The sequence below is a fragment of the Nerophis ophidion genome, linkage group LG22 (assembly GCF_033978795.1).
Source record: "Nerophis ophidion isolate RoL-2023_Sa linkage group LG22, RoL_Noph_v1.0, whole genome shotgun sequence".
Classification (NCBI taxonomy): domain Eukaryota; kingdom Metazoa; phylum Chordata; class Actinopteri; order Syngnathiformes; family Syngnathidae; genus Nerophis; species Nerophis ophidion.
The window spans coordinates 31,780,104-31,797,645 of NC_084632.1; the positions used below are offsets into that span (position 1 = coordinate 31,780,104).

General features: G+C 40.2%; 1 protein-coding gene across 2 annotated transcripts in view; it reads left to right on the forward strand.

Moving 5' to 3' along the window:
• cachd1 (cache domain containing 1) overlaps nt 1-17,542 on the forward strand; it is a 229,591-nt gene that overhangs the window by 131,337 nt on the left and 80,712 nt on the right. For both annotated transcript variants that reach the window (XM_061883696.1, XM_061883695.1), the window contains one exon: nt 6,199-6,347. In XM_061883696.1, coding sequence (XP_061739680.1) covers nt 6,199-6,347 — 149 coding nt within the window. The remainder of the gene's footprint in view (nt 1-6,198; nt 6,348-17,542) is intronic.

Consider the following 17,542-nt stretch of genomic DNA (forward strand, 5'->3'; position numbering starts at 1 on the left):
ACATAGTCGTTTTGATTTTACCCTGCATTTATTCCATTGTGTTTACAAACAAGTTTTAGTGTCAAAATATCTCTGTTTAGAGGTTTTTATTCACCTGTCCCTCCTCTAGCCAGGATGTGCTGGTGTCAGGTAACACATTTAGTGTCTTCTTTGAGAACATCCTGACACTTATTAAACTGGTAGGTTTTTATATTATATATTTAAAAATATTGACTTATTTCAGCTCCTATATGTTTATCTTGTATGATTGTTGGTGGAAACGCTTCTCACCAACTACTAGCTTGTTCTTCTTCGCTTGTGTGGTAAAGACTGACGAGTTGGTCCTCCACGGTGATTGGCGCACTGATAACACCTACAAAGCCAGAGCAAACAGGTTTCAAATCATATAATCTAGGTTTGTTAACCCGATTTTTAAAACGCCAAACACGATCAGGTTAAAGTGTTTCCATGTTTTTAACGAATCTTACTTTGAGTTAAATTATTTGAGAAATGTATACCGAGTACTGGTATTTTTTAGTACTAGTTCCTAATTGGGCTGGTCCTCCTGGACCGTATAAAGCTTCTGTAATAACAGTACTGCTATCTGTATTTTTTTTTTTTACCTCTGTAATTATGACACACTGTCACATTCAGTTTAGCTGCTGCTTTGTACACATAACAAATCAGCTTGTAATATTTACAAATAGGAAGCAACACCACACAAAACTCTAACACCACAATTCATCCTCAAAATTCTCTCAAAGTCACGCACGCTAAGAAGAGTTAGTTTCAAGAGAACGCCACTTGACTCACGACCGCCGCTACCGGCTTCATCAACCATCCTCACAGCCATCAATCCACAGGCAAATAATAATTCAATCCATTAAGTGAACAATTTAAGCGACACAATAATCCATAAAGTTGCTTTCACGCAAAATAAAATACGCTGACAGGTCCGTAGTCGCCGTCTGTCGTCACTCATTTCCATTGCTTTTCCGACGTGGCATCGAAACACACCTTGCTTAAATGTTTTTTAGTTGGTTCTGTCTCTCGCTACAACTGGATGATTGAGCATTACACTTAATCACTCAGTCTTTTTAAATGTGTATTGTTCACACAACACTGACGCATATATAGGTTGGTAGCTGTCAATATCCGGTCCGTCACCCAAATACGTTCGTGTGTAACATAACCACAAAACTATTTCTACTGTTACAAAATGCACACCCACAAAACATGCAAATTGATTGCATTTATTTATATATTTGATATATCCTTTAAAAAGATCTGTGCTCTGTACATGAATGCATAAATTAAATTTCGAGCTTAGAGATAGGGTGAGAAGCTCTGCCATCCGGGAGGGACTCAAAGTAAAGCCGCTGCTCCTTCACATCGAGAGGAGCCAGATGAGGTGGTTCGGGCATTTGGTCAGGATGCCACCCGAACGCCTCCCTAGGGAGGTGTTTAGGGCACGTCCAACCGGTAGGAGGCCACGGGGAAGACCCAGGACACGTTAGGAAGACTATGTCTCCCAGCTGGTCTGGGAACGCCTCGGGATCCCCCTGGAAGAGCTAGACGAAGTGGCTGGGGAGAGGAAAGTCTGGGTTTCCCTGCTTAGGCTGTTGCCCCCGCGACCCGACCTCGGATAAGCGGAAGATGATGGATGGATGGATGTAATGAATCAAAACAGTGATCCATCTGTCTGGTCTCTACAAGATGGTGACATAACAACTACATTAGCAAACATAGTTGACTTGTTTAAGGCAATGCCTACACTGAGCCGATAGCCCCTTAAATGAATAATTATTTAGCCTGAGCTTCGTTTCAGCCACACTAAATCACTGTTTAAGGTCCCCCTCCTTAGACAATTTTTTACACGGGTAAGTGCACCGTTTATTTCTTGAATCTCCGACTCCTAACTTTGTATGGACTCACTGATTGTTTACAAACTGAGTTCGGAGAGGAAGTGACGCCAAAATGACCGCGCCCCACACAGGAAGTGACATCAGAAAGAACGCGCTACAGCCAGCTTCATAACAACCCGGCAACCACTAGAAAGATGGAGGCGAGACACCCAGACATACCCGTGTTTCTCCTTTTTCTACATGCACGGGCGCTTTTGGAAATCACACATCAATACCCTAAGAGAAGCAAACGAGCGATTGCAGCTATTTCGGATACAACACATCTCAGACGGTAACAAATGAAGGAAGAAGAATTAATTCCCAAGAAAAATAGCACAGGGTCCATCGTCTGTTTGTGGTTTGGCTTCAAACGGGAAGATGTTAAACAGACAACCGTAATTTGTCAAATATGGGGCTAAAGCGTTGCTACAAATAGTAGCAGCACTGCTAATAGAGCATCATTTAAAAAGTCCCCACGCTAGAGAATGAAAAGTGCTTGAACCTCAGCATGTCAACTCCGGCCGGTGCCACACCCACAAAATGCAGATGCAACCATTTCCACATCAACACCATATGAAAAAAATAGCCAAAAACAGAAGGATATAATGTCCGCAGTAACCTACCACATAGTAAAGGACATACACTATTTGATTTCCTATTCTGCAGCTCATTTTAATTTGACAGTTATTGAAATACCTTGTGTGACATCATGCACAAAAGTGCACTTTATTTGTTTTAAACTATTGTAGTGGCGTTCTGTACAAAAAGTGCACTTTAATTTAGTGTTGTTTTGATATGTCATCTTAGTGACATCATGCACAAAAGTGCACTAATAGCTTGTTTTAGAATGTCTCTGACAATTGTGCACTTTCTGTTTTGGAAATTACATGAATGTTTGTGCCAGTACTTAATAACTATTTAATGAATACAGTTTTGGTAAATTTACTTAGTTGTGATTTCCCTCTCTGCATGAAAGTTTAAAATTAGCATATATTAATGCAGTATGAACAAGAATGTTTTAATGTAGACACATAGAATCATCATACTGCTGTGATTATATGCCATCCATCCGTTTTCTACCGCTTGTTCCATTTGGGATCGCGGGAGCTGCTGGAGCCTATCTCAGTTGCATTAGGGCGGAAGGCGGGATACACCTTGGACAAGTCGCCGCCTCATCACAGGGCCAACACAGATAGACAGACAACATTCACACTCACATTCACACACTAGGGCCAATTTAGTGTTGCCAATCAACCTATCCCCAGGTGCATGATTTTGGAGGTGGGAGGAAGCCGGAGTACCCGGAGGGAACCCACGCAGTCACAGGGAGAACATGCAAACTCCACACAGAAAGATCCTGAGCCCAGGATTGAACTCAGGACTACTCAGGACCTTCGTATGCTGCCCAGATTATATGCATCAAGTGTTAATTCAAGGCTAAGGCAAAATATCAAGATCTATATTGTGTATCGAGACATGGCCTAAAACTATTGAGATAATAATAAAAGGCCATATAGCGCAGCCCTACACCAATTACATATACTGTAGTACCGATAATAGTACAGCTAAATAAGGGGTATCAATATCGATAAGGGTATCGGATCAATAAAATCTTAACGATATACATCCCTAGTCAGCACAAAGGCAAACTGTAACCAAAGCGGTTTTCGTTTTTTTCATTCAGTCTGTTAGAAGCCAAGTTTACTCTCTATACCAGTCTTTCCATCCCCCAATCAATGGCAACACACCCTGCAGCTGAACACTGGCCCATTTTCCTCTTTTATAGAAAGTTCATTGCCACTAATTACCATGTTGCCAAGCATAGACATAGCGTGTGTGTGTGTGTGTGTGTGTGTGTGTGTGTGTGTGTGTGTGTGTGTGTGTGAGTGAGGGCGTACATCCCAGGAATTGTGTGATATTTGTGGTACAGTGGAAGTAATTGTGTGCTGTGCATGAGGTTCCTTTTAAATACCCAACAGAATTTAACTGTGGCCTGATTAGGTGTGCCATTGGTCAGTGGGTCACACTGCAGTTTCCTGTTTTACTTTTGAATCTTATCTTTATTGCAGGTACTGGTAATTAGTGGATGTGAACAAAGAGCTCTCACCCTCAAGATTAATTTCAACTGCAGGATTTAACCTCCTTTTATACCTTGTCTTCTCTTTTTAATTGTTGTTTAATTGTTTTCAGCTTTCATGCATCAGTTTGGTTGGCACTGGGAGCGAGGTGGGTGGGTGAAGTGTCACAGGGGTAGTGACCAATATGGCGGAAGCTTGATTCGAACTAGAATGAATGTTTTACCATCCGAGCCACACTGCCCAATAGGTTTATTTGGTCCTGTTACAAGCATGTAACCCAATGTAGTCATTTTCAAATCAATGCTCCCTATTGAAAGGAATTGTAATTCAACAATTCTATTCTTGCCCATCCAAAATACTCCACTACTTTAACATATAACATGCTTTTTATTAAAGGGAATATTGTATCAAAAAATATAATAGAATACAGTATACCACAAACAACTACAGTAGTTTTATGAATGAATGTAAAAATTATACACAGTATAACCTCGGACAGCGGACCTCTCCGGTATCTTCTGCGAGCCGCTTCTCTGTATTTTCATAGTTCTCTAGTGTCCAGGGACGTTTTTCTTGAGTTAATTGCAATAAAAAATATTTTGTGCTAATTAAAAATAGCGATGTTATCATTTTAGTATCGACTATATACGGCTGTTGTACTTGGTATCGTTACAGTTGATATTGTATAGATCCACCAATTGTTTACATTTAGGAGCGCTGGCTTGCCTTTAGCAATAATGTCCTCCTATGGTGTGTTTGGAAGCATGTTTAGCGATTGCTCGTAAGGCTGATACTTGTAGAACCATAGTTTATTTGTAGCCATAGAGGCAAAGTTATGTGATTTAGAAGTAGCTAAAACACTGTGGATGGACTTTAGCAGCAGATAGATACAATATATTTCAAAGCACCGCTTGCAGAGCAATGCTTCAGTGTGTAAAGCTCCACAGTTATTGTGTGTTTTATAGCCATCCATCCGGGTCGCGGGTACAGCAGCCTGAGCAGGGAAGCCCAGACTTCCTTCTCCCCAGCCACGTCGTCTAGCTCTTCCCGGGGATCCCGAAGTGTTCCCAGGCCAGCCGGGAGACATAGTCTTCCCAACATGTCCTGGGTCTTCTCCGTAGTCTCCTACCGGTTGGACGTGCCCTAAACACCTCCCTAGGACCATCCTGACCATCTGGCTCCTCTCGATGTGGAGGAGCAGCGGCTTTACTTTGAGTTCCTCCCGGATGGCAGAGCTTCTCACCCTATCTCTAAGGGAGAGCCCCGCCACACGGCGAAGGAAACTCATTTTGGCCGCTTGTACCCATGATCTTATCCTTTTGGTCATGACCCAAAGCTCATGACCATAGGTGAGGATGGGAACGTAGATCGGCCGGTAAATTGAGAGCTTTGCCTTCCTGCTCCGCTCCTTCTTCACCACAACGGATGGGTACAACGTCCGCATTACTAAAGACGCCGCCCCGATCCGCCTGTCGATCTCACGGTCCACTCTTCCCTCAGTCGTGAACAAGACTCCTAGGTACTGGAACTCCTCCACTTGGGGCAGGGTCTCCTCCCCGATCCGGAGATGGCATTCCACCCTTTTCCGGGCGAGAACCCTGGACTCGGACTTGGAGGTGCTGATTCTCATTCCAGTCGCTTGGTTTTATAGCCAAAATACATTAATTCTCCCTCTTCTGTCTCCACACTGTTTACGCTTGCAAGTGGTCTGTGCGTGTTGACTTGTGACATGTGCTTCTGCGCGCCATCAAGCGCATAAAAAAAAAGTACTGGTATTTTTCCAAATGTATTTATACTGGTTTAATGTCTAACCCTATTTTAAACCCTTTCATACTGGCAAAAAGTACTAAGGCATGAAGGAAAATTAGTTCTTACATTTCCAGTACAGTAAAAAAATAAAAATGTGAAACCTAATATCGAACTATCAATATCAAAGAGGGACACCCGTAATTGTGATATCCATTTTTCATATCGATGCATCTCTATTAACTATTCGCTCATATTGTTGCTAAATGAGAGCTATATATACTTGCACTGCGGTTTGACACCAACACAACACAAATCTCGATAAAGGGAAGATTAACGACAATGTCATTACAGTATTGACATTTATTTTGTGTATGTGTGTGTCCGAGTGAGTTCATATTAATATTTAACACATGTAGTCTGAAGTAAAAGTTACTTTCTGTGTTAATGTTTGTTGTGGTTCTACCCTCATCGTGTTCCCTTTTGTGCAGCTGGCCAAGAAGATTCGAGAGAAGTTTAATCGCTACCTAGATGTGGTGAACAGGAACAAACAGGTGGTGGAAGCCTCATACACTGCCCACCTTACATCTCCACTCACTGCAATACAGGACTGCTGCTCAATTCCAACATCTATGATGGAGTGAGTATTGTTTATTTATCTCACAAGCTTTCTTTGTCTCTGTCAAATTTTCACTTTCTCCTTTTGTGTTTGTTCTCTCACTCATATAGCTCTCCATGTTTTTGTTATTGTATGCAAAATATTATTCAACTGTTACGGAACACCTGTACATCACTTTCATTGTGAATTTTAGGAGTATAAAAATAGTGGCAACATAACTGAGGAGCAGTTTAAATACCAACATTTTTTAGAATCTGTAAAAAAAAAGTTATTAAAACGGAAGACCACCACATCCTGCTTAAATGAACAACAGGCTGCTCCTTTCTAACAACTGACCTGGCATTGAGGCATTCATAGTTCATTTTAATGATAAATATTGTGGAACCTCGTTTAACTATACTATTCAGGAAATTCAATGTGGATTGTTTTGACACATTTTTAAGAAAATGGTGCATTGTTGTGGAAATTGACTGAGTGTATATATTCACAACAATACTGCTTGCAATTTGACCCCTCAGGATTGGCACAACGCAGATTTTTTTTTTTTTTTTGCCAATTTCTGATTCCATTCAGCAGAAAGCAAAGCAAACGATCACTCCTTTCACGTACAATCTACAGTGGTGCAGCTGTTTCCACCTTTCATCCCCGTCTTCACTTCTTTATCACTTCTCTCTTGCTTTTTATCAGCCGCAGTAAGCAGTTATTGCTCTTTGAATGTTTGCCTTTGCAGTGCAGACTTCACTTGCTGCAAGGTCACCTCAGTGCCGCAGAGAGGAGGCCACCTGTAGCCAGGTCATGTGCATGACATACCGCGCATTTTGGTATATGCATTTGCAGAAGGCATCGCTCCTCCAAACAAGAGCATATGCATATGTTGCGCCACGTTCCGTCATTAATATAAGGATTTACATCCTTTTGCATATAGTCACGATGAAAACAATTCTGCAGAAAAGTAATGCGAGGGAGCGGGGGATCTCATCAGGCCAGCGGGGGAGGTTGGCCATGGACTGATACATCCCTAAACTTCAAAGAATCTTCCTCAGGGGAGGAAAAAGGCAAAGAGCTTTCATTTCTGCAGATTCATGCAAGATCGTCTGATACGGAATATTAGTGCGCTCCCATCCTTTTCAGAGCTGCTTGCAAATTTGAATAATGCGTTGAATGTTGTTCTGCAATGTGGCGACTCAACTTTGCAGTAGCTCTGTGTGTTGACTAATGGTTTTAATAGCGATTAATAGCATGCTACAGTTTCAGTTTACATTGGACAATATCATGGAGAGCCTGCAGGTGTAATCCATTTATGAAGTGAAACATTTTATTAGCCGTGACTAATATGGTGTTGTCTCAGCAGTGTTTGCATTTGCTCAAAATGTTGTGCCAATAGGTTTTATTTCACATAACTCAGCTTAGTGAGACACATGCTATATTTGCCAGTCACCCATCTCCCAATTACTTACTTACTTATAGTCATGTATAATTTCTACGAAAACGCTTAAATCCGTGTTTTTAAACATTCGTTTTTGTGCCGAAATATCACATTCACATTGTTTTAATGAAATATTGATAACATATTAAATCTAAACCAGAGGTGTCAAATGTACGGCCCAAGGGCCGGATCAGGCCCGCCAACAGGTTTTAGCCGGCCCGCGGGATGAGTTTGGTAAATATAAGAATGAACTTGAAATTTTTGAATGAAAGAAACAGCTGTTCTAAATGTATCCACTGGATGTCGCAATAGCATTTATTTGTATCTTTTGTAAATGATGCTACATATGTACAAAATAAACCACATGATGCTAGTACATCGGTCGAGGAAAATGATCAAACTACAAAAATAACATTCTGTAATTTGATTTGATATAATTTTTTATCTTGATGGATTGAAAATTAACACCAATTAGTTGACTATGAACATTATCCCATAATTTATTCAGAAAAAATTAATAATGAAAAATAAAGATAGAATACCATTAACCGCAACATGTAAGTGTAAAAAAAAAACAACATTATGATTTGTACATTTTCAGAATGTGCTTGTTCTATTTTTAAACAAAGAAAACAATCTGCAGTTGTCTTTATTTTTAAGTTATCGTGCCATGATTATATCAGTCCCGTCCACTTGGGAGTAGAATTTTCTCCATTTGGCCCCTGATCTAAAATTAGTTTGACACCCCGATCCAAACAAAATTTGTTGAACACTCTTTCTCAGCCACAGATACTCGCTGTTCTTCTTGCCTAAACGCCACACTGAGTTGCAGGACAAGCTATTATGATTAGGAGAAAAGTAGACAGCCGTCAACGTTGTGGCTCTGATAGGGAATGGAGGTGACAACAAGTAAGCTAGCTAGATGGTTCGCTAACTAGCCAATTGTTTTGAAGCCTAAAAATAAATAGAAGAAAAAAAGTTAGAACCATGATTGAGACCACCAAAACAAGCTCGCTAGTTAATTAACCTTCTAGCTTGCTTACTTGTCTCCGTTTGCTCTCCAGACCACGGCTCTGATTGCTGTCTATCTTGCTGCTAGTCATATTTGGGTAATTTCAATCCAAACACTGTTGATTCAGAACCAGTTGTAGTTCTACAATATTTATTAGTAACCAGTAACCAGAGAAGGTATTATTTTGACGTGACAGATTGTAAACAGAGGTCACAACATCGGAAGTATATTACCAGAGGGAGCGTGGCTAAAGGATAGAGTTGCTTAATGACAAACGTTTTCGGGGTTCTTTGCATTCATGTTATAGAATTTTACATAAACTTTTCATTTATAATAATGTTAGTAAATCCAACCAACCACCAACCATTTTCTACCGCTTATTCCCTTTCGGGGTCACGGGGGGCGCTGGTGCCTATCTCAGCTACAATCGGGGGGAAGGCGGGGTACACCCTGGACAAGTCGCCACCTCATCTCAGGGCCAACACAGATAGATGGACAACATTCACACACTAGGGCCAATTTAGTGTCGCCAATCAACCTATCCCCAGGTGCATGTCTTTGGAATTGGGAGGAAGCCGGAGTACCCGGAGGGAACCCACGCATTCACGGGGAGAACATGCAAACTCCACACAGAAAGATCCCGAGACTGGATTTGAACCCAGGACTGCAGGACCTTCGTATTGTGAGGCAGACGCACTAACCCCTCTGCCACCGTGAAGCCCATGTTAGTAAATGATCTACTTAAAAAAACATTCTGTGGTACATTACATGGGACCTGTAAGTGTCATAAATACAGCCAAAAGAGGTTGGTAGATAAGACTAAGGCCCCTTATCCAGGGTAAATCCCACCTAACCTTATCCTTGTCCACACACACACAATAGTCGTTTAAGACCCCCATACCCCCATCCGTCCGCCGGTGCAACGCGACCTAGTACGCATGCGCATAAAATGCTCACATCATAGTCACCTCCAGTGTTGCTTTGTGTGTAAGTTCTCAACTTAGATGTAACTTACCTGAACAATGTCCAGTGTTGTGATATTTCAATTAACTGGAATCCATGGCCCTATTGTAGTGAATCACACCTGAGCCGTCATATTTTAATCAGATCGTTAATGGACATATAAAATTAAACAATGTGACAAAGAATATTTTACAACAATCAATCTAGGGATCTAGATATCTGGTCAGGACACTCCACGGCTGACTCAGACATTCGAAAGTTGTCTCACTGTCTGAGATGTGTAGTATTCGAAATAGCTGCAATCGCGCGTTTCCCTCTCTTAAGGTATGCATGTGTGATTTCCACAAGCATCTGTGCATATAGAAGAATGAGAAACAGGGACATGTCTGGATGACTCGCCTCCATCTTTCCAGTGGTTTGCTCCGGTTGTTAAGAGGCTGGCTGAACTCATTCAGGGGCGTAGTGGTTAGGGTGTACGCCCTGAGATCGGTAAGTTGTGAGTTCAAACCCCGGCCGAGTCATACCAACAACTATAAAAATGGGTCCCATTACCTCCCTGCTTGGCACTCAGCATCAAGGGTTGGATTTGGGAATTAAATCACCCAAAAAATATTCCTGGGCGCGGCCACCGCTGCTGCCCACTGCTCCCCTCACCTCCCAGTTGGTGAACAAGGGGATGGGTCAAATGCAAAACACAAATTTCACCACACCTAGTGTGTGTGTGTGACAATCATTTGTACTTAAACTGTGGCGCGTTCTTTCTGACGTCACTTCCTGTGTGGGGAGCAGTCTTTCTGACTTATCTTCCTCTCCGAACTCAGTTTGTAAACGATCGATGAGTCCATACAAAGCCAAGAGCCGGATATTCAGGAAATACACGGCGCACTTACCCGTGTAAAAAATGATCCAAGGATGGGGACCTTAAACGATGGTTTAGTGGCTCAATGGTTCTCAACCTTTTTTCAGTGATGTACCCCCAGTGAACATTTCTTTAATTCAAGCATTTTTGGTCAACAAAAAGAGATAAATAAGTAAAATACAGCACTATGTCATCAGTTTCTGATTTATTAAATTGTATAACAGTCCGAAATATTGCTCATATTTTTTAATTGTTACTATTTTTAGAATATTTTTAGAAAATCTCACGTACCCCTTGGCATACCTTCAAGTACCCCCAGGGGTACGCGTACCCCCATTTGAGAACCACTGGTGTAGCTGACACGGGGCTTAGGCTAAATAGTTATTTATTTAAGGAGTTATCCGGCTTAATGTAGACAGGGCCTTAATCTAAAGGTAACATATAGTGTTTATATGCACCCAATTGCAGGAAATGCAGTCTTGACTTTCAAAAATTAATTTTAGGATTGCGAAATTGTCCTCTTTTTTTCTCAAAGGGTGCTCAAGTAAAAAACACAATTGAATCACTGCTAGTCTGCTCCATCCTGAAACAGAATTAGTCCAACGCCTCGATTTTGAGAACGAGCTGCAATGAAGCGTCATCTATTTACAGTGCGAAGCGGCTTCTAAGATACCAATTCTCACCATCAGCATAAACTACATTTCACTGGAGGACGAGCGGAAAAGGGAGGGCTAACACAGACACACACACACACATACACGCACACACAATCAAACACATAATCAAACACGCACTCACGAAGAAGAAGCTAACCGTTAAAGCTTCTATGTTAAGTAGGGATAATCGATCCGGATGTCGATAATATCGATGATTAGTATAGTATCAGTATATAATTAATATAGTAAATATATCTCTATTTTTCCTTTTCTTGATTTTATTATTCCAAAATTGTTGGGGGTCGTTTTTGTTATAGTTTATAAACTTAGGGCAAAACCCAAATGATTTAAATGGAAGCCAATATCAGTTTTTGCTTTGGTTTAGTTTTTGTGCATTGGCCGATATTAGTTTGTTTAAAAAAACTATGTAGCATTTTAATACAACACATACAATACCCACTAGATTCTAGGGATGTAACGAAATCAAAATCTCACAGTACAATATTATCACGGTATTGAAGTACCAGTGGAGTGGAAAAACAAGTTGCCTCTATATTGAATGTATTATCATAAATATCTGATATATGACACAGAAAGACTTGCAAAGTTTGTTAATAGATATGGTCAAAACAGTATCAATCTCACAGAGATTCCCAAGCTATTTTGAGAGATAATGAGCTAGCTAGAAGTAGGAACCACAGATCTCTTTCCCATTAACAACAATGAAAATCATGCAGACTTTGTGAGAGCCAACAACAATTACTTAGGAGGGTGAGCTACAGGTTTTAGAAGCGTTGCTAAACAGATCCAGCTTTAGTGAAACACGAAGCATCAGGTAGCAGAATTGCTTGGTGCTGAACAAGAAATACAAACTACAATACAAACAAACATAATTTAAACGATAGCTTACTGTACTATGTCTGCTCTTACTTCGATGACGACGGACCGGATGTCTATTTCTTCCCATTCAGATGAAGAATTAATTTGAATCCAGATGAAAGGTTAAAAAAGTTGCTGCTGACAGGCACACTGTCATTCGGTTGTGTGTGTTTGTCTCCGTCTACGGGTGTAAACTGAATGTCACATATGAACAGCTTCTAGATTCATGGCTATATACAGATAAGAGTCATGATTTATAATCTAGAAGAATTTTGACAAGCCGAACACGATGCAGTGGTAGCAGAAGCAGCACACCGGCTTGATATGCTGCTGGCCAGTGCTGCGTAAGCTTCTTCTTCTTCTGTACAGTTTTATGGCAATTTGCATCCATATACAGTATTTTGCATTAGTGCCATCTTTAGTTTCATTTTATAATTACTAGGGGTGTAACGGGACACAAAAATTCGGTTCGGTACGTACCTCGGTTTCGAGGTCACTGTTCGGTTAATTTTCGGTACAGTAAGAAAACAACAAAATATAATTTTTGGGGTTATTTACAAAATTTGCAGAATCTTCCATCAAAAATATTTTTCTTAGTGGAATATTTGATTTGAAGTAATCGGAACCTTGGATAGGTCAATAATTCACAATAACATTGATTTTGATTTAATATTATGTTTTGAGCAATGACAGTTTGAAAGAAAAAAAAATCAGCTTAGTTTTATTAGTCAACATTGCAACTTTTTCTAAATTACATTCAGCCTTCAAGCTTTTTTATTTCACTTTTGTTATGTTTTTGTTTATTTTAATAGTATTTTTAGAATGTGCCACGGGCCTTTAAAACATTGGCTGTGGGCCGCAAATGGCCTCCAGGGCACACTTGTGACACCCCTGCTTGATATAATAAAAAATTAAATCTGATAAATCAATGGATAAAAAGCAGAGCCTGGAGACGTATGCACGTTTATCATAACTCTCTCGCTCTCTGCCCCTCCTTCACGAATGCTGTTGCTGCGCACAATTTGTTCTGTTTTTAACCCCTTCTCAACCCTGAACGTACATTGTTAATACACGCAACCATAACTCAAAATGCTGGACATTTGAGGCAAATAACAAACTCTCCCCTGACAGCCCCGCAAAAGAGGACATGTCCGGTGAAAAGAAGACATATGGTCAGTCTATCCTAGCCCGGTCGCTGCTCGCATGTTAGCAAAAGAGGACATGTCCGGTGCTAGCAGCAATCGGGCTCGGATAGACTAACCACACGTCCTCTTTTCTCCGGACATGTCCTCCTTTGCGGGGCTGTCAGGGCAGAGTTTCTTAAATGTCCGGCATTTTGAGTATTGTTTACCCTACTTAATATGTCCACTCGTTCGATAGATCAAAACGGTTCAATACAAATACACGTACCGTTACACCCTTAATAATTACATTATGGTCTCTCCTTGAGTCCAGTGCAGGATAAATTATAATTAGCTCTCGGTTATCAATGCTAAAAATAGTTTGTCTGCGTTAGCGCTCATAATAACAATAATATTAATATTGTGTTAATATTCAGGTCACAAGATGTAAATAGAGAATTGTTTGCGGGTTTTTAATGGTTTAATTAAAGAGTTTTGTGGGTAAAATAGAGAGCCCCTACAGACTCCGTTGTCAGCTGACTTTTTATTTATTTATCTATTTACGCATAAAGAAAGAAAAACAAATGTCTTCATGTCTTACATAAGGGTTGTGAATGATAAACAGCACATCTCTTTCAAATGTTTGCTAATTTCCTTCTTCTGATAACATGGTCAGAGTGCAGAAGTGTTACTATTGTGACGTCAGTCTCTGGAAATAGCCAAAGATATTCGGAGCGGAATGTTTAAAATGACTGACTTTATTTGTGACATTTTGTGATGTTTTATACGTTATTTTCACATACTTTGTATATTTTAAATACATTTGGATATGGTTGAATGAACACAATTAAGCATATAAAGTCAAATTGTCTTTTTCCAGTCTATTGTTACTTTAAGGCCATGGAATGATACTATTGTGGTATATGTCCACCCAAAAAAGACTTAAAATTTTATAGTGTGTAAAATGAAGTGGCAGAAAAATCTCGGATAAACACACTTACTGTAACTGAAAACAAATATAATGCTAAAATGTTCTAATCATATTTATTACTATAAACAGGTATTTTTAAATGTAAGAACACCCACTGTGTCTCTCAACTTTTACTCTTGAGAAGCAGTGTTCTCTACATTTGACATTTTTAATATCACTTTAAAAAATGCAGTTTCCCAGAAAAGTAAACTCACATTCAACCCTCAATAATGTAAATATCTCCCAAACTGACGTTTAGCTTCGCTGGCTTCATCATTTCAGGGTGTTGATAGCTAATCAAGTAATTTGGTGCGCACGGCTTTTGTTTTGGCTTGGAAGACTGGAGGCCGAACGTGACGCACTTCCTTACCCCCGCCAGAGAGGATATGTTTTTGCCAGGGTTTGTTTGTCTGTTTGTTAGCAAAATAACTTAAGTTATGAACGGATTTTGAAAAAAACTATTCCTCTATCAAATACTAAGTGAAACACACCTCATTTCCTGATTTCTCTTTTGCTTCACACTCCCACATTAGTTTATTTTCAGACCCGCCAAAGCCAAAGAGCCAGAAGAAAAAGTATTTTCTTGATACCGTCATGTTTCACAGCATTTTTGAAAAGAAACGGTATTACCACGGTAAATTCTATTGGCAAAATATCTGATCAGGACTCAAAATCGGATCATAGTTGGCGGCCAAAAATATGGGATCGGGAAGTCCCTGAATACGTAAATTAAAGTATGGGAATCAAAGGGGTGAATCACAGCTCAGTTTTGCACATTCCTACATTAAGTCATCAAAGGCCTACTAAAATGAGATTTTCTTATTTAAATGGGGATAGCAGGTCCATTCTATGTCATATCTGATAATTTTGCGAAATTGCCATATTTTTGCTGAAAGGATTTAATAGAGAACATCCACGATAAAGTTCGCAACTGGAGAAAAGCCCTGCCTCTACCGGAAGTCGCAGAAGATGACGTCACATGTTGATGGCTCCTCATTTATTCACATTGATTTTAATGGGAGCCTCCAACAAAAACAGCTATTCGGACCGAGAAAACGACAATTTCCCCATTAATTTGAGCGAGGATGAAAGATTTGTGTTTGACGATATTGATTGCGACGAACTAGAAAAATAAAATAAAAAAAACGCGATTGCAATCGCGTTGCATTGAGACGGATTCATATGTTTTTAGAGACATTTACTAGGATAATTCTGGGAAATCCTTTATCTTTCTATTGTGTTGCTAGTGTTTTAGTGAGTTTAACAGTACTTGATAGTCGGAAGTGTACGTCCACGGCCGGGTGTTGACGCGCAGTGTCTCGAGGAAGTCGACGGCAGCTGTACTTCGGCACAAGCTCAGCTGATATCCGGTAAGTGGCGACTTTTTAACCACAATTTTCTCACCGAAACCTGCTGGTTGACAAGTGGTCGGGATCCATGTCCGCTGTGATCCATAGTAAAGTTTGAACTCCGTGAATTTTAAACAAGGAATCACCGTGTGTTTGTGTGGCTAAAGGCTAAAGCTTTCCAACTCCATTGTTCTACTTTGACTTCCACAATATTAATTGAACAAATTGCAAAATATTCAGCAACACAGATCTCCAAAATACTGTGTAATTATGCCGTTAAAGCAGACGACTTTTAGCTGTGTCTGTGTGCAGCGTTCATATTCATAACAGCCCGTGACGTCACGCGTACACATCATCATTACTCGACGTTTTCAAGAAAAAACTCCCGGGAAATGTAAAATTGCGATTTAGTAAACTAAAAAGACTGTATTGACATGTGTTGCAATGTTAATATTTCATCATTGATATATAAACTATCAGACTGCGTGGTGGGTAGTAGTGGGTTTCAGTAGGCCTTTAAGCCTATATATTATATTATCACATTTGTAACTGCATTGATCTGTTTTCATACGGTGCTCCTCATCCTGTGGCTGTGCTGCTGCTGTGCTTTGAAGGATTACAAATTTCCATTCATTATGACTTTTGGCTCTGCCACAACAGCATACGTCTTCAGGATAAATTTCCTCCCTGGGATTTTGAATGGCGTATGAGAGTCCCATTGCGGGTACAGTTTAATCTATTGGATTATACAAACAGTGGAGAGAATGCAACAGCTGAGCACGGCTGCTATGTTCCGTGTTTGACTATCCTTCACTGCCGACACCTGACTTTATTTCTTTTGTGAACGTTCTACGTATTTCGATTTTTTTTCCCTCTTGATGTAAATCCCATATCGTCCCCTGGAAACGGTCGCAGTGACTGAGTCAGTCTGAGTCTTTAAAGACGTGTGCCAGCCCGTGGCTGTTGCTGACTATCTTGCACTTCTTCAGGCTTATTTCTAATTAGTGCATATGGAACATTTCCCTTTTGGGCGGGTATGGTAATCAGTGCAGATTACACCAGAAAACGCAAGAATAATCCAATTGATTCTGCAGCTGTTTTATAGCGTTCAATACTGAAACAACACACTTCTTGTTTACTTTATATAGAGATTATTAAAATATATCTGGAACATTTTAGTTGTTTTTGTCTGGTGGGGTAAAAATAGATTTTAGTTTTTTGGCCTTCATTAAAATTCTCGATCAGAATCGAAGCACCGTCTCTCTCTCTCTCTCTCTCTCTCTCTCTCTCTCTCTCTCTCTCTCTCTCTCAGATTTTGATGTGGAATTCAAAGCTGCTGCAAATGTATTTTTTATCCGGCACACATTTTGCTGAGCGTCCTGCTCACTCCTATGCAAACCAGATTTAAGGAGAATAGTAATGACTTTGGCCTTATGGGACACCGAATGAGTGAAGTTCAAACGCATGCTGTACATCACAGCACCTGCCAATCAAACTGCAGTGCAGGGCTAGGTCGGCTTGTAGAGGGAGCCAATAAGTGTGTAGCGCATGTGTTTAATGTGTGTATGTGTGTGTTGCTAAGCTATGGGGGTGGGGAGACGGGCTAAAGCATGAAAGGATCAAAGCTGGCAGCCGTGGTGCAGTGCAGAACAAGCTGATGCTCTGCATACCTCCTCCTGTTGTCAGCACTTAATTCAAAGATATGTCAACAAAACATTTAAATGATTGTGAAAAGAACATTATTTTAATTTATTGCTAAACACACTAGATTAGTATCAACCTTGTGTGAAGTGGGTTGTTAAATGTTTAAGATGGACTGATTAAATACAGTTCTGTTTTTGTCACCTCTTTAACACTTGTAGGCATGCATTCGATCATGGACTACATTTACGGTTCAGGCCAAAGTGGCCCAAATTGGATTTTTTTTTTTTAGATCGGATTTTTTCCAGCTGACTGTTTACACTGCAAGTAAAATGTTATT